Consider the following 24563-nt stretch of genomic DNA (forward strand, 5'->3'; position numbering starts at 1 on the left):
TGCAGCCCCAAAACAGACTACTACTTTAAACAAAAATCACAAGAACCTCCAATCTCATGTGCATTAGGTATATGTGCACGAACAGTCGGCTCCACACTGATATCAACTTGAACTGTAGGATATCAGCCCTTACTGTAGGGCCAGTAACGGTTCTTTCTCACCACCACCAGAAGAATTTTACTGTGTAAAACTAACATTCATTTAAATTATAACTTTCTTGCTGGTTTAAATCTATATTAATTCTTAGGACACTGACATTTTCCAGACTGTTTGACAAACAGAGCATTTATATGTAATGTATATCATTTTTTGACAACATGACTGCCCTCACTAATTGTGGCCAAATAATGTGGCTGAAAACTTAGGGCATTCTCCAGTTTATACGTGGTGAGTTTTGGGCTGTTAGACAAAACAAATGCAGCTTTCTTGCAGACCTATACTTGGGTAGTTCATTTGCTTGTCAGTCCTTTAAATGCTCTTTCAGCTCACATCTTATTATACTGTAGCATTTCTAGTGAGTGAGCTTTGAAAATAACCAGAAAGGTTTGATGCTGTTTGTTTGGTCACCAGCCTCTTTTTTCTGTTTTTGTTAATTTGTATTCAGTAGCCAGATAACCCAGTCAGAATGGGGGCCCCATTGTACTGGGCACAGTACAAACAACTTCCCTGGATAGTTTTGTTTTTAATTTTTTTCTGAATAGTTAATCCAGGTAGAGGTTCACCATTGAAATTTGCACCATATGAAAACTGTTCCCTCCTCTCTCCTTCCCTTTCCTTAAATAACATCTTTTTCTGTATTCTGAATACCGATCTCTTAAGTCCCTCACAATCTGCTTCATTCTTCGATAGTATTGTTATGGGTTGGATTAAACCTTGTTGAAATTGGTGGGTGTAATAGCTGCCTTTCATTCATGATAAATATAAAGAAGCCATTAAACATCTTTATGTAACCGCACAGCTGAAACAATAGGCGTACCACCCAAAACACAGGTATATAATAAAACTTGAGCAGATGCTGAACTATGTGGCCCAGGAGGGTGGATATAACAAATGCTGGGGCTAAGGCATTGATTGGTGGAGCTGAGTACATCTGAATGCCTCAGAGAAACAGCAGAAAGATTAGAGGAGTAAGGAAGCATCAGAGACAGTATGAACAGGCACGGGGAATGTGGCTCTGAGAAATGCTGAATGTTTTGGGGGCTGAGGTGCTTGGAGCTTTGCTCAAACAGTTTCCTATTTGATTCCTCCTGTGTTCAGAAAAATAAATAGATATGATTGCATCAAGGATACCTGACTCCATCAATTTCTCCTCCTAACAGAAACAACCCACAAGGCCCTGAACTTTGCCAAATCTCTCTGGTGAAAATGGGGTTATGATAGTTTTCATCATTAGATCTGAGGAACATTACTAAAGGAGATAGTGTTGTCCTGATTTTATAGATGGGGAAACTAAAACTAGTACTGTTCTCTCCCTGTGTTGATTTTTATTATCTGATTTCACTGTAGACTGATGCAAGGAAAACTTGATTCATTTTTTAAATAATGTCATCTGCATAGTATTCTCAGCCTCAAGGGGTTTTGGTGTGGGTAGACACTGAATTTAGAAATCAAAACCCTACTTTTCCCCATAATGGTACAAAAAGCTGCTTTCCAGTTTGCTGAGACAATCCATATCAGTATAGGTTGTTTTTTTTTAAATTGGCTGTAACTTCTTTGAGATGATGCTTTTTGTGCCACTATAGAACAAAATGTAGTGAAGGTTTATGGATCATCAGTCTGCACTTGGTTTTGAAGCAGATTAATTTATGTCACTACATGTGAAATAACTTTGTAGGGAGCTGTCAAATTATTAATCTTTTCTAAGTCTTGTACTTCTTCCATTTTGTGTATTTCACTTTTTAAAAGGGCCATTTCTGCCGGTCTTTTAACTTTATTTGATCGTTCTTGGCCTACATGAACTGCCCAGGCCCAGCTTGCGGGGAAAGGGGCTGAATGATCCGCAGATGTGTAGGAGGAGGCGACGTGGGAACAACAGAGCCACCGTGCCCCTGTGCAGCTCAGTGCTTGAATAAATCTGGGGGAGGGGCAGTGGAATGTGACCCCTCACCACTCCTCACCTCTGTTGGGAGAGCAGTGCCTTCCCTGCCCCCTAAACTATGCCAATGTGTGTGGCTGACCAGTCAGTTTGTAACTCTCGTGTTCATATTTCCGAGGTTCTACTGTATAATCATTCAGATTATACATACATTGAACCTTAGTACCATAAACCAAATATTGTTTATTCGTATTACTTTTGCACCTAGGAGCCCTAGTCATGGACCAGGGCCCCATTATGCTAGGAGCGGTACAAAGATAAATTCACGTTTACATAACAGGTATTAAAATCTAATTCTAGAACAGAAGAATGGCCATACTGGGTCAGACCAATGGTTCATCTAGCCCAGTATCTGACAGTGGCCGGTGCCAGATGCTTCAGAGGGAATGAACAGAACAGGGCAATTTTGCGTGATCCATCCCCATGTCATCTGGTCCCAGCTTCTGGCAGTCAGAGCTTTAGGGACACCCAGAGCATGGGGTTGTGTCCCTGACCATGTTGGCTTGCTTTTTGTATTCATAGAGTAGTAACTTATTCTAACAGTAATTCCAGGTATTTGAGTTCATGAGGTCTGCATGTAGAGTATAGCTCTACTCATTATGAGTGATCGGGCACAACTGTGTTCTAAGTGAGGATAACTGTATCCTTTTTTTAAAGAGCCCTGTGATGAAAATGAATTCTAATCCTGCAGAGCCTTTCAGGATGGTGAATACGGCAGCCATTTATTTCTTTAAATAAAAGCCCATATAAGGCTAAAATTTAAATATACTCCTTTAAAAAAACCCTTTTAAATGCCTCCAGCTGGTGGCTTTCTTGCCCACCATCTTGCAATCTTTAATGAAGAAGTGCCCACAGCCACTTTCAAAACATTTTATGTAAAACCATGACAACTGGCCAGGACCATTTCTGTAGCTAAAAACCATGGGAACTCTGTATAAGTTAAAATAAGGTAAGGGTTGCATTTGTGTGCATGTTATATTTTAATTAGGCTTGGACCAAATCTTGTCTTCAGGTACTGCAAAATTATCAGAAAGGGCATGATTTCGCATGTGTGCTACAAACAGGTTACTCTGCAGGGTAAATCAGGTCAGGATGAAGTGTTGTCTTTTATTGTGCATTTCCTTCTTAACTGCCTAAGTACAGCCCTGTCCATGAAGTAGCTGTAACCTTAACATGTTTGAAAATACTACTTGACTAATATTTTAATTACTCTTCATCATTCGGGATTGTGGTTTTTTTTTTGGTAGGTAATGCAAGGCAGTCCTCTTATTAATGATCCAGCCATCATAATGTATTCATCTGCACTTGTACGTCCCACTTTACTTCCTGCATTTTCAAGCTCCAAAGATCAAAGTCCAGTGCATTCCACTTTTAATGTGCAAACTGGAAATAAAACCGCATGTAAAAGTCCTAATCCTTGTTCTGCAAAGAATGGATCAGTGGAAATACCCTCTGAAACTTTAGGAGCATCATACTCTGATCAAGTCCGAGTAGCGCAGCCATCAGGGATTTCTGGAAGTACTGCTCAGAACATACAGCCAAACCAAAGACAGCTAAATGATCCAGCATCAGCTACGCAGTTGGGAGCTGTTAGAGTGCCAAACAAGAAGGCACTTTCAAAAGCATTTGATAATATCATAGAGCGTCTAATGGCTATATTTCCACACTATACAAGGTAATACTGTTTTAAAAGGTTTTTTCTTTACTTCTAATGTACTGGGTTTCTTGACAGGGAGTGAGTCTCCTCATATTTTAGCTGGGAGCAGGATATGCTCTTGTGTGATTTTTCTCCCTATTCGGGGTTTATCTTTCCATTAATCTTGTAAAATGTTCAGCTGAAGGAGGCTAAATTTAATAGCATTTGAGTCTAAAGGGGTTAGGAATGGGGCAGGATGCAGCCCACTCTGAGGTGACATGATAGCTGCTACGGTGTGCAATAGAAGATCTTCCTTTAGCCTTCACAAGGTGAGTGGGATGTGGCATTTGATTATACCTAGCCACATGCTCCAGATTATGGAATTTATGCATGCTATTACCAATTTGCTGCTAGTTTGCAGCACCTCCAAGTCTTGACAAAGGTGATGGGTCCACCTCACCCCCAATCTTCTTTCCTCTCTCATTAAGTGAGGAAATTCTGTAACCAGCACTCTTACGTTATTGATAGAAAGTTTGATTACACTGTCAGATACACATGCTTAACTTTGCTCCTTTCTGTGTTTATACATTGATAGTCTAAAGTGTTACATTTGGTTTTTAAACACAATGCAATGCTACCCCAATTTTCTACATTACATGCTACTGTATATGTCAGAGTCTATTAGTCATTTATATGCAAATACTCAACAAATAGTTATACATCCTAGAAGTAATAGTAAAAAGTCCTGTTTGTAGTACTTATAAACCACCTAAACTTGCAGCCATTAGCTTTAGGTTATTTGCTTTGACCCCTAATTTGCACCTGCAGTTAGCTGTGCTTCTGCTTCAGAAGAGAAAATTATTCAGTACCTACAATAGATATCTTATACACTAATTCTAGTCTTCTTTCAAAGGTACAGTGCTCTATGACAGCAAACTTGGTGGTGTAAGAATAAAAGTCTGAATAAATATTGCAAGGTGGAGGTGTATCTAACATGGCAGGAAATTTCATATTAGATTGTAATTGAGGAATAGAATGTAATCATGTAATTTAGCTTTATGATAGTCTATGTACATGGGGGCAAAGTAGAGAAGTTGTTAGTTCAACCTTGGTATTCTTAACCATGCAACTAATAAGGCTCTTTCGTTCTTGTTTAGACTAAGCATAGAATATTAGATGTTCTTAACAGAATAATAAAATGTTGAATAAGCGTCAGTCCCTTTACATACCATTAGGAATGTGACAAGGACAGTGGTACTTTATAAAAGGCCCTTGAGTATTCTCTCAAATACCTTCTTTGACATACAGTAGAAGAGAAAGTTACTAGAGCTCCTTCCAAAGTGTTGTATGTACATATTTGAAAATTAGTATACATCCAAGAAGCATGCTAGAATAAACACTGAAGATGAGGCAGAGCCACTCATTCAGATTAGAAATTATTTTATTTTATCTCTTGAAAAAATGATCAACGTCTACATAAAAACAAAGTAATTCTAAAAGTAAGATTTTTGTCCTAGAAAACCTCCCATATAGGCTATTTCACCTAACTGTTTTGAAATCCCAAAATCGGCTAGGTAAATTGCAGTTCAGTGCATACAGTTTTTATGGATTTGTAACTTCTAGTGCCAACTCAAGTAGAATGATTTAAAAAAAAATCACCTATGAAATTTTGCTATAAATTTCTGAAATATTTAGCTTGGTATTTCTGCAGCCCAAGTTCTAAGGGCTAGTCCCCTCCTGTCTGCAGTTTCCAGAGCAGTTCATCTCTGTAACATAGTCCCAGTTTATTACATCCCCTTCTGTAATTTGCCATCAAGTTTTCACTACCATAATAGCAGTTCACTTTGCTTCCCATCATTTCTTTGCCAGCCTTGTTTTTAATGTTTTGGCTAGAAGTGAGCAACCTTTCCTCTCCCTTCCTTATTCTCCTTCCCTGGATCAGATAAAGAGCATTGTGATGGTGTCAGCCTCCTTGATCCAGCATAGCAGGTCTGTCCCATAAACACTGGTTAAATCTAAGCAGTGTTCCGTATGTGAGGCAGCATTTACAGGATCTTCAGAGGGCAAATTAATGCCATGCCTATTCTCTGCCAGGACATGGGGCTCAAAGTCAGGGCAGGGGAAATCTGACATACCTGTCAGAGGAACTGTGACTCCAGTGTAGAAAACCCTTCTCAGGAGAAGTTATTGGGGGAGGAATATCCAAAGATGAGGACGCCAAGCAGCTAGCTCAGGATTAAGTCCTGGGGCAGACCCTGGTCGGAATGAAAAAACAGTGGGCACCAGCTCCCCCACCCCCTGATACAGAAGTGGATCCTAAACTCCCTAGGAAAAGAAGCAGGATTCCTACATAGCTCTCCTTCCCACACAAAGCTGCGGACATTAGCAGTGAGACCCCATTCCCAGGTAAAGGGGAAGGTACAGGGAGATATTTCCATGGGGCTCAAGAAACGCCACCCAAGCCATAGCCTGGTGGCAACTCCTGCTGAGCAGATAAAAAGGGCCCAACCCCCCCCCCCCCCAAAAAAAGTAAAGAAAAAAATATAAAGAAATCTAAGAGTATTTCTCCTCTGACTCAGGCTCTGCCTGCTGCCTCTAATGAGGAAGGAGAGTTCTTCTTCGAGTGCCTGCTCATATCCATTCCAGTAGGTGTGCGCGCACTGCGTGCACGTTCGTCGGAGACTTTTACCCTAGCAATACTCGGTGGGCCGGCAGGGCGCCCCCTGGAGTGGCGCTGCCATGGTGCTGGTTATATATCCCTGCCGGCCCGCTGCTCCTCGGTTCCTTCTTACCGCCCGTGTCGGTCGTTGGAACTGTGGAGCGCAGCGTGCTGTTCTCCACCTCCCTAGCGATTCACTCATCTTTCTCTTATTGTATATAGTTCGATTAATTGTAGTTAGTTAGTGTATTTAATAGTTGAGTTTGTGTAGTGTAGATAGTTCGACGGGATTGGGGGTTAGCCCCAACCCCGGTACCGGGCCCATGCCTGGCTCACCGGGCTTCAAGCCTTGCGCGGTCTGTTGTCGGCCGATGCCCACTGGTGACCCGCACGAAGCCTGCCTTAAGTGCTTGGGCGAGGCCCATCTGACAGATAAGTGCCGGATTTGTAAGGCCTTTAAGCCCCGAATGAATAAAGAGCGGGACGTTCGCCTCAAGCAGTTGCTGATGGAGGCAGCGCTAACTCCCCACTCCTCGGCACCAGCATCGGCACCGAGATCAACCGCTTCATCGGCACCGGAGCATACCTCAGCGAAGACTCCAAGTCACCGGCCTTCTCCAGCATCGGCTTCTACCCAGCACCGCTCGACGTCACCTCCGTGCAAGAAGCGCAAGCCTCCTGCGGCTGCCATGCCCGCACCGCAGTCAGAGCGCTTAGCCAGGCCGGACCACCCGGCACTGCCGTCTGCCGCGGCGTTTACTTCCGCCGCACCGTTGACTCCGGCCTCGGACGAGCCGTTGAGTCCGGTGCCTACCAGCTCCCCGGCGCGGGCCACGGTTGAGCTTGTCGTGCCCTCCACTCCGGAGGCGTTCTCCGCGGCACGGGACCTGATCACATTAACGGAGCCTGAGCTGCCTCGACCCCCGGCACCGCCAGTGCGGGTCCCCCAATCCACAGGCAAGCCGGCCCTTGTAAGACGTTCGTCGCCCGGTACCATAGGACTTCGCCACTCTCGGTCCCAGTCAAGGTCCCGCAGACGCTCACAATCCCACCATCGTTCTCGATCCCGCGGCCGCTCGCAGTCCCAGTACCGCTCCCCTTCGCGGTACCGGTCGTACTCGTGGTACCGCTCGAGGTCCCCGTCGCCGTCCGGACACTACTGGCACCATTCCAGGTCCCGTCATCATTCAGGGCACTGGGCTTCCCGCAGCCGATCTCGACACTACGGCTCCCAGCACCGGTCAACCTCCCGGCACCGCACTGGTCGCAGGTCCCAGTCGCAATCTCGACACCGTCGAGGCTCGCGGCACCGCTCCCCGGCACCATGTAGGGACGGTTCCAGTGGATGCAGGGACCATCACTTCACGGTCTCCGCCCTTCCATGGCCATCTCGTCCACCATCAGTCTCCTCCCATGCTGGATCGGCATCGTATGGGGACTCGGACAACCAGCAGGACCCTCAGCAGTGGTCCTTTTGGACTCCTTGGGCCTACCATCAGAGCCAAGGTGCCCCACATCCACCGCCGCGCTCGAGGCCCTCCGAACATAGGGCGCCAGCGGCCACAGTGAGCAGACCCCCTCCAGTGGATACGGAACATCTCCCGGCGCTGGGCTCGGATGTGCAAGATCCACCCCAGGACGTCCCACAGGACCATGACTCGCTTCAAGACCCAGTGGTCCCCGGGGTCTCTTCCTCTTCGTCACCAGACGAGGCAGTAGCGGGGACGTCCACATCTGGACCGCCACCAATTGACCTTCGGTCACACCAGGACCTCCTCCGCTGGGTCGCTCTTAATATAAATCTACCCGTGGAGGAAGTTCCTGAGGTGGAAGACCCAGTGGTCACCATCCTGTCAGCGGAGGCTCTGACAAGGGTGGCCCTCCCCTTTATTCGTACCATACAGGCTGGAGCGGATACAATCTGGCAAACCCCGGCTTCTATTCCACCTACAGCCAAAGGGCTAGAGCGCAAATATATGGTTCCATCCAAGGGGTACAAGTACCTGTACGTACACCCTCCCCCTTGTTTGTTAGTGGTCGAATCCGTCAACGAACGAGAGCGCCATGGCCAACAAGCCCCTGCGCCTAAATCGAGGGAAGCCAGACGCATGGACTTGTTGGGAAGGAAGATCTACTCCGTGGGGGGCCTCCAGCTCAGAGTGGCGAATCAGCAAGCCCTCCTGAGTAGATACAATTATAACACGGGAGTCGGTTGGGAAGTTTGTCGAACTAGTCCCGCAGGATTCCTGCCAGGAGTTCTCAGCTCTCCTGGAGGAGGGGAAAAAAGTGGCACGAACCTCCCTCCAGGCCTTGTTAGATGCCGCTGATTCGGCAGCTCGAACGGTCGCCTCAGGGATCGCTATGAGGCGCATATCGTGGTTGCAAGTATCCGGTCTACCACCCGAGCTGCAATATACTATACAGGACCTACCATTTGATGGTCAGGGCCTGTTCTTCCAAAAGACAGATCCACGCCTCCAAAGTTTAAAGGACAACCGCGTGATCATGAGGTCCCTCGGCATGCATACGCCGCAGACCCAGAGGCGACCTTTCTGACCTCAACCTCAGCGCCACTATCCCCCGCCTCGGCCAAGACAGGACTTCTCCAGGAGGAGAGGCCGTAACTCCCGCAGACGCCAATCTGGCGCGCAAGGGGGTAATAACTCCGGCCCTGCCAAACCACCGGCGGGACCGAAGCCAAACTTTTGAGGGTGCGCTCGGGAGCACTGTACCAATTACCTCCCAGGATCCTTTTCAGTTCACCAACCGCCTTGCTGCATTCTTCCCTGCATGGTCCCAGATAACATCGGACTGATGTGTTCTCAGCACGGTGGAGTGTGGCTTCCGTCTTCAGTTTATTTCGTCCCCTCCTTCCCACCCTCCCTCCCCGTCCCTCCTCAGGGACCCCTCTCATGAGCAACTCCTTCTGCAGGAAGTTTCGAAGCTCCTTGCGTTGGGAGCTATAGAGGATGTTCCAGAGGACCTAAGGGGAAGAGGGTTTTATTCCCAGTACTTCCTAATTCCCAAGGTGAAAGGGGGCCTCCAGCCCATCCTGGACCTGCGAGCTCTGAACAAGTTCATTACGAAGTTCAAGTTCCGCATGATATCCCTGGGAAACATTATACCCTCCCTGGATCCCGGAGATTGGTACGCTGCTCTCAACATGAGGGACGCATATTTTCATATTGCGATTTACCCCCCCCACAGAAGGTTCCTTCGCTTTGTGATAAACCGCCATCACTACCAATTTATGATCCTTCCCTTTGGACTCTCTTCGGCCCCTCGAGTATTCACAAAGTCTATGGCAGTAGTCGCCGCCTACCTCCGCCGCCATTGAATTCACGTTTTCCCGTATCTTGACGACTGGCTTATTCGAGGGACCTCCGAGGCTCAGGTTACCGCACACGTAAGCGTCATCAAGGACCTATTTTCCCATCTAGGTCTGATCCTCAACTTAGACAAGTCCATTCTGCTTCCTACGCAGAGAATAGAATTCGTCGGGGCCATGCTGGACTCGAATCTTGCAACGGCCAGTCTACCTCCACAGAGGTTCCAGGCTATAGCCTCTCTCATCCAGAGGCTACAAGCCTTCCCAACGACCTCTGTCCGTACCACCCTCACCCTACTTGGCCACATGGCAGCGTGCACTTTCATGACAAAGCACGCAAGACTACGCATGCGCCCTCTCCAGACTTGGCTTGCCTCGGTTTATTGTCCGCGCAGGGATGTCCTGGACATGGTAGTCACAGTCCCAACAAAAACCCTGGACTCCCTCAACTGGTGGCTGACACCTTCCCTGGTGTGTGCCGGTCGCCCGTTCCACCCACCACAGCCTTCGGTGTCGCTAACCACGGATGCTTGGTCCCTGGGCTGGGGTGCACACTTAGGGCACCTTCACACCCAAGGCCTTTGGTCCTTGCAAGAGCTGGCTCTGCATATCAATGTTCGCGAACTGAGAGCGGTCCACTTGGCATGCCAGGCCTTCCAACACCGTCTACAGGGCCATTGTGTTGCGATTTTCATGGACAACACAACGGCCATGTGTTACCTAAACAAACGGGGGCACACGGTCTTCTCCCCTTTGCCAAGAGGCGATGCGACTGTGGGACTTCTGTATAGCCCGCTCGATAGACCTCGTAGCCTCCTTCCTTCCGGGAGTCCAGAACTCTCTCGCAGATCACCTGAGCAGATCCTTCCTGTCCCACGAATGGTCCATCCGTCCAGACATCCTGCTTTCTGTATTCCGGAAGCGGGGCTTTCCCCAGATAGACCCATTTGCCTCCAGGGACAACAGGAAATGCCAGGTGTTCTGCTCCCTTCAGGGCCGGGCCCGGGGCTCTCTCTCGGACGCGTTCCTGATCCCCGGAAGGGACATCTTCTCTATGCCTTTCCACCCTTTCCCCTAGTGCACAGAGTCCTGCTCAAGCTCCGCAGGGACAGGGCCAGACTGATACTGATAGCTCCGGCATGCCGAGGCAACACTGGTATCCCATGTTGCTCGACCTATCCCTAACGACCCCTATACCACTGCCACTCTGCCTGGATTTTATCACGCAGGACTTCGGCAGGCTTCACCATCCAGATCTGCAGTCCCTGCACCTGACAGCGTGGCTACTGTCTGGTTGAACCAATTTGAGCTCTGCTGCTCTGCCCAGGTTCAACAGGCCCTTTTGGGAAGCAGGAAACCCTCCACGAGGACGACATACCTTGCCAAATGGAAGCGGTTATCTTTTTGGTGTACACAACGTTCCCTAGTTCCAGAGGCTGTTTCGATCCCTATTATCCTGGACTACTTGTGGTACCTCAAGGAACAAGGTTTGGCACTCTCGTCAATAAGGGTGCATTTAGCTGCCATCTCCACCTTCCATCAAAGGGAGGCGAACAGTTCCACCTTCTCTCACCCGATGGTTTTGAGATTCCTTAAGGGCTTGGAGCGCCTCTACCCACCGGTTAAGCCTCCTTCCCCTACCTGGGATCTCAACCTTGTTCTGACTTGGCTCACAGCCCCATCCTTTGAGCCCTTAGCCACTTGTTCGTTGCTGTACCTGTCCTGGAAGACGGCCTTCCTGGTAGCTATCACATCGGCCAGGAGGGTTTCGGAGCTCCGTGCTTTAATGGCAGACCCTCCATACATGGTCTTCCACAAAGATAAGGTGCAGCTATGCCTGCACCTGGCTTTCCTCCCCATGGTGGTCTCGGCCTTCCACATTAATCAGGATATCTTCCTACCGGTCTTCTTCCCGAAGCTGCACGCATCAAGCAGGGACCAACAGCTTCACACCCTGGATGTCCGCCGAGCCCTCGCCTTTTACATCCAGAGGACAAAACCCTTCAGGCGCTCGCCCCAGTTATTTATAGCGGTGGCGGAGCGTATGAAAGGCATGCCTATGTCTGCTCAGAGGCTCTCATCATGGGTAATGTCCTGTATCCGGACGTGCTACGACTTGGCCCATGTCCCGATTGACCGTCTTACCGCCCACTCTACTCAGACTCAAGCCTCGTCGACAGCCTTCCTGGCACACATCCCCATCCAGGAGATATGCCGCGCAGCTACCTGGTCGTCAGTGCAAACGTTCACTTCTCACTATGCGCTCGTTGCCCAATCAAGAGATGATGCCGCCTTTGGCTCAGCAGTTCTGCACTCCGCAGCGTCTCACTCCGACCCCACCGCCTAGGTAAGGCTTGGGAATCACCTACGGGAATGGATATGAGCAAGCACTCGAAGAAGAAAAGACGGTTACTCACCTTTGTAACTGTTGTTCTTCGAGATGTGTTGCTCATATCCATTCCACACCCGCCCTCCTTCCCCACTGTCGGAGTAGCCGGCAAGAAGGAACTGAGGAGCGGCGGGCCGGCAGGGGTATATAACCGGCGCCATGGCGGCGCCACTCCAGGGGGCGCCCTGCCGGCCCACCGAGTGTTGCTAGGGTAAAAGTCTCCGACGAACGTGCACGCGGCGCGCGCACACCTACTGGAATGGATATGAGCAACACATCTCGAAGAACAACAGTTACAAAGGTGAGTAACCGTCTTTTCTCATATTCAGGTTCTGTGCAGGCCACATGCAGAAAGGTTGCATCTGCTCTCCAGATCAGCCAGAACTGGCATACGAGGACAAGCCTAAGGGCAAATACCTGCCTTCCAAATCCTCGCTTCTGAAAGCACTCCCACTGCACCCTTTTGAGGATGTGAACAGGGATGAATGGGAAGTACCTGACAACGCTAAGCACATAAGCAGGTGTTCACTTATATAAAAGTTGCAAGCACCCAAAAACACCATTACAGAAATACCAAAGGATGATACCGCAGTGGCATCTCTAGCAAAAGAAATAGAAATCCTCTTCACCCAGGATTACCCTCCCAGTGATACAAAAAGGTGAAAGCCACCATAAAAAGAGCTGGCCACGATAAAAAGAGCTGGCCACTATATGCTTCACAAGAGACAGTCAGGATGGCCATGAAAACAAAAGGACCATCCTGACTTCTGGTCTATCTAAAGAAAATAACCCCAGCAACAGACTTTATGGCAGATGCCTCAGTGGATGCAGTGAGATCTCAGCTAGTGCTATGGAATCACATCTAACTGTGCCCTGGACTACAGATGCCTACTCCAAACAAATTCTTTGCTCACCCAAATACACAGGTTGTCTCTTGTCTGGAGAAAAACTGGATTAAGTTGTGGCAGTCAGCACTTCTAAACCAAAACAGTCCCTCCCCTCATAGTGTGTTGAGAAGGAACTACAAGCGCAGTAATATGCAGAAACACTCCTTAAAATTTTCCATTTCTCAGGAGAATGGTCTCTTGACCACAGACAAGTGGGTGAGAAATAGAGAGAGTTGTGACTACTCTCTGAGGGCCTCACCCATCCCTTCTTCATCCACTCCTCCATCTCAAGCAACCCCATCAAACCTGAACTGGTGATAAATGAACATTCTGGACGCAGGAGCAACAGAAAGGTTCTTAGGGCTATCCTCCATATTTTTCATCATCCAGAATTTTAAGGGAGAGGATCGCAGCATGGGAATGTCAGCCATCTTGGACCTCAGACTCAACAAATGGTAGAAGAACACAAATTCCAGAGGGAGACCCTAGCCTTGACTGTCATATCTCTGTCCCCAGGGGACATACTTGACTCTGAACCTTCTATTTCTGGTTACCTCTGAAATCAGCTATAATTTATTTTTTAACATTGCAACTATTTCCTTGAGTCTGCCCATTGTGGTTAAAACATCTAGCTGCTGGTGTTTGTTTGTTTCAGATTGGTGTTATATGATAAGAGCAGTGAAAACTAGACCCTGACAGAATGGTATCTGCTAAAATGCATTTAAGAATGTCAACCTCTCTCTCTTCTCCCCTTCCCCAGGTAAACACCCTGGTGAGCCGGGCCAATTTGTTTACCTGCTGTGTCTGCAGATTTGGCCGATCACGGCTCCCACTGGCTGCGGTTCGCCGCTCCAGGCCAATGTGGGCTGCGGGAAGCTGCGCGGGCTGAGGGATATTTTGGCCGCCGCTTCCCACCACCCCCATTGGCCTGGAGTGGCGAACCGCAGGCAGGGGGAGCCGTGATCAGCTGAACCTTCCGACATGGCAGGTAAACAAACTGGCCTGGCCCGCCAGGGGGCTTACCCTGGTGGGCTGTGTGCCGAAGGTTGCCGATCCCTGATCTAAAGCCTTTAAGGAAAGGCTTTTTTTTTTTTTTTAACTGTAACTGTGCTGACTGAATCACAATGCAAACTGTTGTAAAACTCTGTTCATTACCTTTTTTCCCCTTGCAGTTTTGATCTTACTAACTTCATAAAAGAAGTACAAATTAAAAATGGAAACAAACTTTCAGGACTGAGCTCAGATGAAATCCTTACCCAAGTGACAGAACTCATTCTGGACCATCAGAATAAGAAAAAGGTACATGGCAGATGTCAGACGTTTTGCACCATAATTGATTAAAACGGTGAAACAAAGCTGAAGAGGATACTGAATGTTCTTTAGCAAATGCATGGCATAATGCTTGATGATGATAAAAATTTCCTTTGCAATACCTCTGTAGGCTCCCACCTCATCAAAGAGAGCTGCAAACCCAGCATCTTGTGCTGTAACTCAGACTCTGAAAGTAGCCAAGTCTGCTGTGGGAAATATGTCTAGCCTATCCAAGGCAAGGCCTTCCTATAAAACTGCTGCAAACAAAACTCAACCATCACAGCCAACCCACCAGCCATGGAGACTTGTTGGAGGACCATCACAATCAAAATGGATAAAATCAAATGATTCTACTGTAAGTTTTCTTTACTCTTCCACTAAATTTAAAAATATATATGTATTCCAGGCATCGGCAGTCTTTGGCATGTAGCTCACCAGGGTAAGCACCCTGGTGGGCCGGGCCGGTTTGCTTACCTGCCCCGTCCGCAGGTCCATCCAATCGCTGCTCCCACTGGCCGCGGTTTGCTGCTCCAGGCCAATGAGAGCTGCTGGAAGCGGTGTAGGTCAAGGGACATACTGGCTGCCACTTCCCGCAGCTCCTATTGGCCTGGAGCAGCAAACCGCAGCCAGTGGGAGCTGCGATCAGCTGAACCTGCAAACGCGGCAAGTAAACAAACGGGCCTGGCCCACCAGGGGGCTTACCCTGGTAAGCCATGTGCCAAAGGTTGCCAATGCCTGATGTATTCAATCGATATATCAAAGCACAAGAGGGCAATTTTATGATGTGCTACTCCATGGTTTTCAATTAAGTCAAGGTATTCTAGCTTACAAAAAAATTCAACTAAAATAAAAAAATTTATATTTAAAAAAAGAAAATCTGTATCATTTGCTTCACTAATGTTCCTAGAAGATACTTTATTAAATATCTTCATTAGTCAGATGAGATCTTGGTGCATTGCAGTAATTAACAAGATGGCCTGTAAATACTTGGCAGTAAATGCAGCACAGTTTTGTTACACACACATCAGATCCAATGAGGGATTCCTTTTTTTTACATGCCTGTTGCTTTAGGCATTGTAAGTCAATTCTGAGTGTTCCCTGTCTTCAGAGCAGAGAACTGGAAAGTCTCTCTGTGTTCTGCTCCTGGCTGTGCCACTAACTTGCTGCACAACTTCAGACAAGTCATTCACTCTCTTTCTGCATCAATATACTCATCTGTAAAATGGTGATGGGTACCCTATTTGATATCTTCCCTACAAAGTGCTTTGAAATACTTATTCACTTTCCTAGCCTCTACTTTTAGAAGCATAATGTATGTAACAGCACTATCAGGTGTAATAGTGTATGAGGATTTATTTTAAAGGTGATTTGAGAAGGCAGAATGAGATTTATCTGAGGTGTTTGCACGATGCAGTTACCATAATATGCAAATAAAAATGGGAGATGGGATTCCTAGACTTTCAATCACTAAACTTTGCCTTTTTGTAAAAATTTCCTGGCTCTGTCTTTAAAAGCATTCCATAATGGTGTCTCAGCAGGGCTGGCTCCAGGGTTTTTGCCGCCCCAAGTGGTGGGGAAAAAACAAAAAAAAAAAGCCACGATCGCAATCGGTGGCACCGGCACTTTGGCAGTCAGTCCTTCCCTCCGAGAGGGACCGAGGGACCCGCTGAAGAGCTGGATGTGCCACCCCTGCCCCTTGGCCGCCCCAAGCACCTGCTTGCTGCGCTGGTGCCTGGAGCCAGCCCTGTGTCTCAGCTTCAGTAGCATCACTTGCGTTAACTTACTTGGAAATACTGTTGTTCTGTTCTGTTGTGCTTTTAAAAAAGATAGGAGGAATGGGTTTGTTTACAATAGGTTGTAAGCTCTTCAGGGCAGGATCTATGCCTGTTTTATGTTTGGAAGGCACTCAACCCACTGTGTTAGAACTAAATGACTATACTGGATAGATTTTTTTTTTTTTAAAGTAGTTGCTAACCTTACATAATATATATATTTAAATTATTTTATCTCTAGACATCTGATGATGATCCCTGCATAATATGCCATGAGGAGCTAAGCCAGGAAAATGTGTGTGTGCTAGAATGTGGACACAGTTTTCACAGACGGGTACAGATTAATTTTTTTTATATTCTCATACTATTTACCCGTGAGTCTCTTTTGAACCTACCTCTCTGGTATAAAAATATTTTATGAGTTAGACAGATCTCCACCCTTTTTAAACTCTATTCCTCAGTTTTATAGTATTCAACATGGATATTAAAGTAGCAATTAATATATTGGTTTTTATTGTATCCCTTGTAATAATCCATTGTATGTTTGAGAATATTCCTCTCTTGTATTTTCAGTTGGCAAAATTTTCTGGTATTTTAGAGAGCTAGACACTCATATGGTTTTGTTAAACTACCATTTAAGCTTAAAAATAAAGCTGACTGCAACCCTTCTATTCAAAGTTTCATAAAGTTACTAATTAATTACATCTTTCAGCATCACTTCAAAAAACTAAAGTGCTATAGAAATGCTAAGGTCATTAGTAAGGCTAGATTCTGTCACGGACATTTTTAGTAAAAGTCAGGGACAGGTCATGGGCAGTTAACAAAAATTCACAGAAGCTGTGACCTGTCCCTGACTCTTACTAAAAATGTTCATGACAAAAAGGGTGAGAGGAAGGTCCGGCACCCTACCCTGCTGTGGTTGGGAGAGAACCCCACCTGCAGCAGCTGGGAAGCTGCCAGGAGATCCCCTGTGGGGAGTGGGGAGTTTCTGGGGGATTCCCCATACTGTGGGGGCCCCCGCCACTCCAGAAATGGTGGAGTAGCCTGCAGCTCCCAGCCACTGTGGACTGAATTCACGGAGGTCTGCGGAAGTCCATGGATTCCTCTGCGACCTCCAGGACCAAATTGTAGCCTTACTCATTAGCAATCAAACTCCAGACCTGTAATAGGAACACAAGCTTCATTGCCAGTATTTTGTTAAAAGGGTAGGCACCCATGAAAATAGCTACATCTATAGTAAGTTCTTACAGTAAGGAAGAATCAAAATTGTATACGGAAGTACGTTATCTACTGATATGTAGGACTTTATTAAAGTTGATGATTGAAAAGCTGTCCACATGCACTTCTTTTGTTTTGTTTCCAAACCTTAAAAATAAGTGTAATAAAAGTAATTGTATAATTTGGTGTACACTAGAAATGGGTTTTAAAAAACCCATAGTCTGTGTAGCATCATGGAACCAGAGGCTATATTTTTTCCAACACCAAATCTTAACTTATGGTTGAATGCTTTGGAAAACGACCTATTTTTAAATAATGTATTTTTGTTAGTATTTATCACTAAGTTGAAAGCTCTTAGTATAGCTGAAATTAACTCAAAGTTTCTGACATTTCTCTTGCCATCTTTTACAGTGTATTGGAACCTGGCTTAAAACACAAAGTACATGCCCAACATGTCGAGTTCATGCTCTATTACCTGAAGATTTCCCTAAACTTCCTGGACGAAACCGACATGCTTAAATCTTGCATCCTCTTGCTAATCCTCATATTAATAAGGCAATTCATATTAGAAGCTGCAAATAAATAATGTTGGTAACAAATGTATATCTGTAACGTGCTGCCTAGAAACATAAGCGAAATCCTGGCTCTGTTGAAGTCAATGAAGCCAGAATTTCACTGAGTGTTCTAGGTCATGAGAAATAAATACTATCGTTTTTATGCCAATTAAAATGTAGAAGAAAAAAATCAAACCAGTTATTTAATACTGACAGTGCTGGCTTTTCCCCTGATTACTGGCCAAATGGATGTGAATATTAACACACCATAGGCTACCTTGAAGAGGATTTTATGTCGCTTTCTTTTATGTAATTAACCAGTTCATATATTTAAACTGAACAGAATGTGTAAGTGTATCAAGGTAAAATATGGGGTATTTATTTTAAAGGGATACCTAAGCCACATAGGCCACCAAATATGCTTTCCTCTAGTGAAGGCCTATGTGCTTCATACCTGGAAGATAGAGTGAGCTCTCTTGAGAATTCAAGCCAAAGGTTATATAGTTACATAAACAGCTAGTAAGGAACATAATTTTTGGGACCTAGATACTGTCCTTTTTTTTTTTTTTTTTAAAGTTCTCTATCTGTAAAAGGTCACGAGCAGATTCCATTTGACTCCAAATTTAGCATTTGTAAAAATTTGTCCTATTTAAAAAAAAAAACTTCAGCTGATGTTTACATGATAAAGAAATCAAAATTTCAGTTAGCTCATTTAATTAACATTCTTCTGCAAAGTTGGACTACAAACATTACCATGTTGCTTCAGTGTAAAAAAAAAAAAAATACTTTTTTCCAGCTTAGTCAGTCAAAAGAAATTAAAGAAATGAAAAGTAGGATCTTTTAAAACTTCAGTTTTAATTAGCTGTGCTGTTTGTAAGATTATTTTTAATTTTTTTTTAAAATAAGATTACAGTCTATAAATTTCCTGTGTATACACAAAGTAGTGATGGTAGTTAAAGGCTTCAAATCACAACTTGTTCAGAACCCATATCATAACTGTTGGGTTTTCTACAGATAATGTTTCCACATTAATCCTGTTTTTGTATAAACCACAATTTTAAGTATTTTGAATTGGACTAGATTATTTTATATTTTGAACAACTAACTGCTATTATGTGTTAACACTTTCTGATTGTAGACCTCCAAGTGAGTGAATGATTCACTTTTATCATGTTTATTTTTACTCTAACTCACTACATGGTTTAAACTTTCTGCTGCTACATGCAGTTCCTGATTTTTGTTAGTGATGTAAGAACTTACATTTTCCTCTAACTGTAAAAGTTATATTTTGAAGATGAATTAAGTATCATTTAGTATTTAAATTTAAATTGTATTCTATGCATGGACACTGGCTTATCTCTTGTTCTCTGATATGTATGGGGTAAATGCATCTGGAAAATTAGATTTGTTACATTACTTTTTATTGAACCAGTCTAAAATGTTTATCTGAACTAAGTTTAGTGTTGGTCTTTTTGAATTGTCCCCTCAAACACAACAAAGTGCTTGCAATTGGGGCACTTTTAAAAACATCTGCTCAGAACTGCCTCTACTGGCCTAATATTTTGCATTAGTCTTGTAGCATTTTCTTCAAGTTTTGAAATTCAAGAGATAAGATCTGTTAATAGCTGAGTAACTTGTCATAGCAACCTGAAGACCAAAACTAGGTTACATACCACTAAACATTTCAGACTCTGAAAATGTCAAGAGTATTAAAGTTGACTGGTTACATGAAATAAAATGTCTAATGTAACATAATCCTCTCCCACACACAGCCTATTTACTTATTTTGAATTTTTTTGTTAAATCTACCTTGTAATCAATTTAATATGTTTAATGTTAAATTGAGGCTTGTGATCAAGTAAAATTATTTCTCTGTCTAAAATGGTGGTTTCTTTGTATAAGTGAGTGTGTTTTACATATGTAACTATGAACTAAGTTATTACTTCCACTGATTAGGAACTCGCATCTTATCTAAACATAACTTAAGATTTCCTTTCTTAGGCGTAACCTCTTTCCCGATCCATGACTTTGCCACAAAATGAGTTTGAAATTTTGTGTACAACAGGGGTATCATAGGTGATACTGATGTGGCAGTATGGGGATATGGAGGTAAGTTAAGGTCCTGAGAAATCAGAAGATCATTGGGAAATATCAACTAGAGTTCTCTCTCAACTTTTTTTTCCTTGGCTGAGATCTAGTATTATGTTGGATGTCCTGATGTACCCATGCCCCCACCCCCAAACAACAAGAATGAATAAAGGCGCAGGGCCAACTACCTCTTACTTCCGTCTTACCACCCTGGCATTGAGACAGAGCTTGGGCTCTACCCACCTTATTAGAGTAGCTACTTAGTTATTAGTTAGCTTGTTTTTTTATATTGCCAGTGGGCAAAATTAAACAAAACAATTTGTTGTTAATTATATTAAGTACAGTTCTCCATACAGAGAAGCTTTAGACTTCATGGCAGAACTTAAATCTGTTTTAAATCTTGTCCCAACTGTAGCGTTTCTATGTCTCTTAATGACTGGCACTCTAGGTGCCTTTTTGGTTTTGGAGAAGAGTATATCCTGGATCATTGTTCTGACACTGCTGCTTGAAGTGGACTCAGAAGACAAGGGATGCCCACTTAAAGCTTTCCGTTTGAGGCAGGTGTTGTTGGGCGCTCCGACTCTGAAAAGAGAGAGGTGGCCGAGGGACAAACCCCCAAACAGTCCATTAATGTTAGCACTCCTGTGAACTGTGCTTCTGCCCTGAGCTCATGGGCTGCCTCCTTGACCAGAAACTTCAAATCTCAGTAACTGACCACTGAAGAGCACAACAGGCCTCCTTGATGCAGTTGACATTGGTCTGGGGGAGGACACTCCAAAGACAAGCCTAAACATAGGTCACCTTCTCTAGTACTTATGAAGAAACCAAGAAACGAGTCACCATTCTTCAAGTGCTTGCTCATGTGTATTCCACAGTAGGTGTGCATGGCTCACCACATGCACTGGTGCTGGAAGTTTCCCTTAGCAGTACCTGTAGGGGGAGCACTGCTGTGACCCCTGGAGTGGTGCCTCTCTAGCGCTATAAGGGGAGCCATGCGCTCCCCCCACCTCAGTTCCTCCTTGCCACCAGTGATGGTGCATCAGAACTACCTGGTCCAGCTTTGCTGCAGCTCATCCAGAACTTGTTTCATTGTTAGTACCTGTGTTAGTTCAATAAAAGTTCCAGTTTAGTTAGTTGGGGTTCCCTCCAACTCTGGCTGGCCTCAGAGTTCTCCCAGGCCTAGGACAAACTGGACAAGGGCCTCTCGGTTCCGGTGCCAGTGATCGCCACACTACAATGGTGGTCCTGCCCAGCCAATATGCTCCAGGGAATTCCCTTCCGGGACCTGACTCTGTCACTAGACCTAGTGTCTGACACATCAGACTTGGGCTGGGGGGCCCACCTAGGGAACTCAGACACAAAGAATGTGGTCAGCTGTGTAGTTGTCCCTTCACATAAACGTCAGGGAACTCAGGGTGATACGCTTAGGCTGTGGGCAAGCTATGTGGCAAGGTGGTCAGAGTACTCATGGACAACACCACCGCAATGTTTTACATCAACAGGCAAAGCAGGACATGGTCCTTGGCTCTCTGCTGGAAAGCCCTCAACCTCTGGGAGTTTTGTATAGCCCACGACATCTCCCTGAAGGCCTTCCACCTGCCGGGTGCCAACAACACACAGGCAGATCACCTGAGCAGGGTTTTCTCCTGAATGGTCGCTCCACTCGAAGGTCACGCACCAGCTCTTCCGAGCATGGGGCTCTCCTCAAGTAGACCTGTTTACTACTAGGCAGAACCACCATTGCTACAGGTTCTGTTGCAAGGCAGGTGTGGGTAGGAACAAGATCTCAGACGCCTTCCTCCCGTCATGGTCAGGCCAACTTCTTTATGCTTTTCCTGTTTCCCCTCATTACCAAGGTCCTGGAGAAAGTAAAAACGAACAAGGCACGTGTCCTCCTAATCACCCCAGCTTGGTCCCGGCAGCATTGGTACAGGACCCTTCTAGGCTTACTCAGGGCCTCTCCTCGGCTGTTGCCACTCCACCAGGACCTCCTCGACCCCTATCTGGACTCTCTCCGTCTGACAGCCTGGCTGATCAATAGCTAAATGTGGACGAGAGAGGGTGTTCAGAGGGGGTCAGGCTTGTTCTCCTCGAAACTAGGAAGCCATCCATGCGCCAGACCTACCTGGCAAAATGGTCCCAGTTCTCCAGGTGAGCAGGGTGTCTCCCTGTCTACCCCACTCCAGCTTGTCCTTGAGTACCTCCTTTCCCTTCAAACTCAAGGCCTGGCCCCTTCCTCTGTTCGGGTGCACCTGGCAGCTATTTCAGTGTTCCATCCACCATCACTGGGCCTTTCCTCAAAGGGCTAGACCAGTCCTTCCCTTATGCTAGAATGGCTGTCCCTCAGTGGGATCTAAACTCGGTGCTGTCCCCCCTCCTGGGGCCCCCATTCAGACCCCTGGCCACATGCTCGTGGTCTCACCTTTTCTGAAAGGTAGCCTTCCTTGTGGCCATCACGTCAGTCCGGCAGGTCTCAGAGTTTAGGGCCCTGACCTGTGACCCCCACCAATAGTCTTTCACAAAGACAAGATTCAGCTCCGCCCACACCCTGCATTCCTCTCCACGGTGGTCTCAGCCTTTCACATGAACCAGGCCATCTTCCTACCTGTCTTCTGCCCTAAGCCGCATGCTTTTAACATGGAACGCTGCCTTCATACTCTCAATGCGCGCTGGTTGTTTGTCTTTTATCTGGAGCGGATTAAGGCATTCTATAGGTGTTTGCAACACTTGTTGCCTTGGCAGAGCACATGAAGGGCCAACCGATCTCCACCCAGTGACGGTCCCGGTGGATCACTTTGTGCATCTGGACATGCTACGACCTAGCAGGGGTTCCCGCACTGCCTAAGAGCTCAGGCCTCATCGGCTGCCTTTATGGCCCATGTCCCTATCCAGGACATCTGTAGGGCCACTACCTGGTCCTCAGTGCACTTGTTCACCAGGGATGATGCTGTTTTTGGTAGGGCTGTGCTTCAGCCAGGGAATCTGAATTCCTACCCACCTATCAGACACAGCTTGCAATCACCTACTGTGGAATACACATGAGCAAGCACTCAAAGAAGAAAGGACAGTTACCTGTTCTGTAACGTGTTCTTCGAGATATGTTGCTCATGTCTATTCCACATCCCGCCCTCCTTCCTCTCTGTCAGAGTTGGTCTGGCAAGAAGGAACTGAGGGTGGGGGTTGTGCATGGCTCCCCTTATAGTGCGCTATAGAGGCACCACTCCAGAGGTCGCAGCAGTGCTCCCCCTATAGGTACTGCTAAGGGAAAAACTTCTGGCACTAGTGCACATGGCGAGCACGCACACCTACTGTGGAATAGACATGAGCAACATCTCAAACGCCAGTTACGGAACAGATAACTGTCCTTTTCTTGGACTAATCTCTGGACTAATCTCAGGCTTCACTATCAAAAAGTAGTAAACAACCCAGACTGGGTCCCTCCAACGCCTCAACACTGACCATGTACTGAGTGACTCCAGTATCATCCAGCTCCGCAGACCACAGTCCCTTTGGTGCACACTTCTAAGCACCAGCACTCTGTATAGATACTCTCTCTATACCTTTGTCCTCATCACCAAGTTTTGCAGCACTGACATTCTGAAGCCCAGCATCTCCCACAATTACAATTTATGGGTTACTGCCTTCCTGGCTGCAGTTTCCAGAGGCAGCTCAGAGCTGTAGCCCAACCTGTTCAAGTCATGTCCCCCTCTGCAGCTTACTGCCAGATCTTCTGCAGGCAAGTGACTTCACTTTGCTCCCAACTTTACCCATTTTTTCGGGCTGTAGCATGCAACATTTCTTCTCCTGGAGTAGTTGTGCAGTCGGGTGATAGCCTCTGAGCTGATGCGCAAACATCAAGCTAAATCCATGCAGTGGTCTATTTGTGAGGAAGCTTTTACAGGCTCTTTTTGGAAGGCAAATTATGCCCTGCCTGTTCTCAGCCAACCGACCCCTGCACCGCTAGGGGAGGGGCTGCACTGGACAGGCTCATTGGGTTCCCACCCTGTCCCCAAGAACTGCAATTCCAACCCAGAGAAGCATAATCCAGTGTTGCTGAGCAGACTGGGGAGAGACTCCAAGGACAAGGAGGACTTTGTCCAGCCAGCTTGGACAGAACAGCACCAGAAGAAAAAAACTCTAAGGGGCTCCAGCTCCCCCCTCCCACACACATCGTAGAATTCCCTGGGGAGAGAAGCAGGGCTCGTACTCAGCTCCTCTTTTTCCCAGTTCAAACGAGAATTCTAGCAATAAACCCCAATTCCCTATTCTTCATATTCATCTCACTAGCAGGTTTTGACACCACAGTCAAGAGTCTGGCAGAGCCTATGGAGGATTTGTACCATCCCTCTTCCTTTTGGTGTAACCTTCCTTTTTTTCCCCCCAAGGAAGCCTGGACTGGGATGACCACACACCAGTGAGTCCTAGAAATTATCAGTACAGGATATTGACTGCAGTTCTACACCCTTCCTATTGTTACCTTCCTTCCACATCCCTTTTCAGGAAATTTAAGGAGGTACTGTTGAAGCAAGAGCTAAACTCTATCCTACATCTTAAAGGAGTGGAGGTGGTGTCCTCAGTTAAGGTACAAATGATTTTACTCACATTATTTTCTCATCTTAAATTGGG

At 46.1% G+C, this 24563-nt stretch overlaps 2 protein-coding genes across 11 annotated transcripts in view; one reads left to right on the plus strand and one right to left on the minus strand.

Moving 5' to 3' along the window:
• The window catches only part of TTC3 (tetratricopeptide repeat domain 3), a 367670-nt gene that overhangs the window by 148046 nt on the left and 195061 nt on the right, over positions 1-24563 (plus strand). For 4 of the 6 annotated variants that reach the window (XM_050916320.1, XM_050916303.1, XM_050916313.1 and 1 more), the window contains 5 exons: positions 3343-3770; positions 14167-14293; positions 14436-14660; positions 16319-16411; positions 17707-19731. The exons of the other annotated variants lie outside the window; for them this stretch is intronic. In XM_050916320.1, the coding sequence (XP_050772277.1) occupies positions 3343-3770; positions 14167-14293; positions 14436-14660; positions 16319-16411; positions 17707-17814 (981 nt within the window). In that variant the 3' untranslated portion in view covers positions 17815-19731. Of the gene's footprint in view, positions 1-3342; positions 3771-14166; positions 14294-14435; positions 14661-16318; positions 16412-17706; positions 19732-24563 lie in introns of those variants that run through there. 6 annotated transcript variants of the gene reach the window in all.
• The window catches only part of VPS26C (VPS26 endosomal protein sorting factor C), a 104118-nt gene that overhangs the window by 41689 nt on the left and 37866 nt on the right, over positions 1-24563 (minus strand). The window contains exon 8 of one of the 5 annotated variants that reach the window (XM_050916585.1): positions 20461-20519. The exons of the other annotated variants lie outside the window; for them this stretch is intronic. Coding sequence (XP_050772542.1) covers positions 20476-20519 — 44 coding nt within the window. The 3' untranslated portion in view covers positions 20461-20475. Of the gene's footprint in view, positions 1-20460; positions 20520-24563 lie in introns of those variants that run through there. 5 annotated transcript variants of the gene reach the window in all.

Source organism: Gopherus flavomarginatus, chromosome 1 (genome assembly GCF_025201925.1).
Source record: "Gopherus flavomarginatus isolate rGopFla2 chromosome 1, rGopFla2.mat.asm, whole genome shotgun sequence".
NCBI lineage: Eukaryota > Metazoa > Chordata > Testudines > Testudinidae > Gopherus > Gopherus flavomarginatus.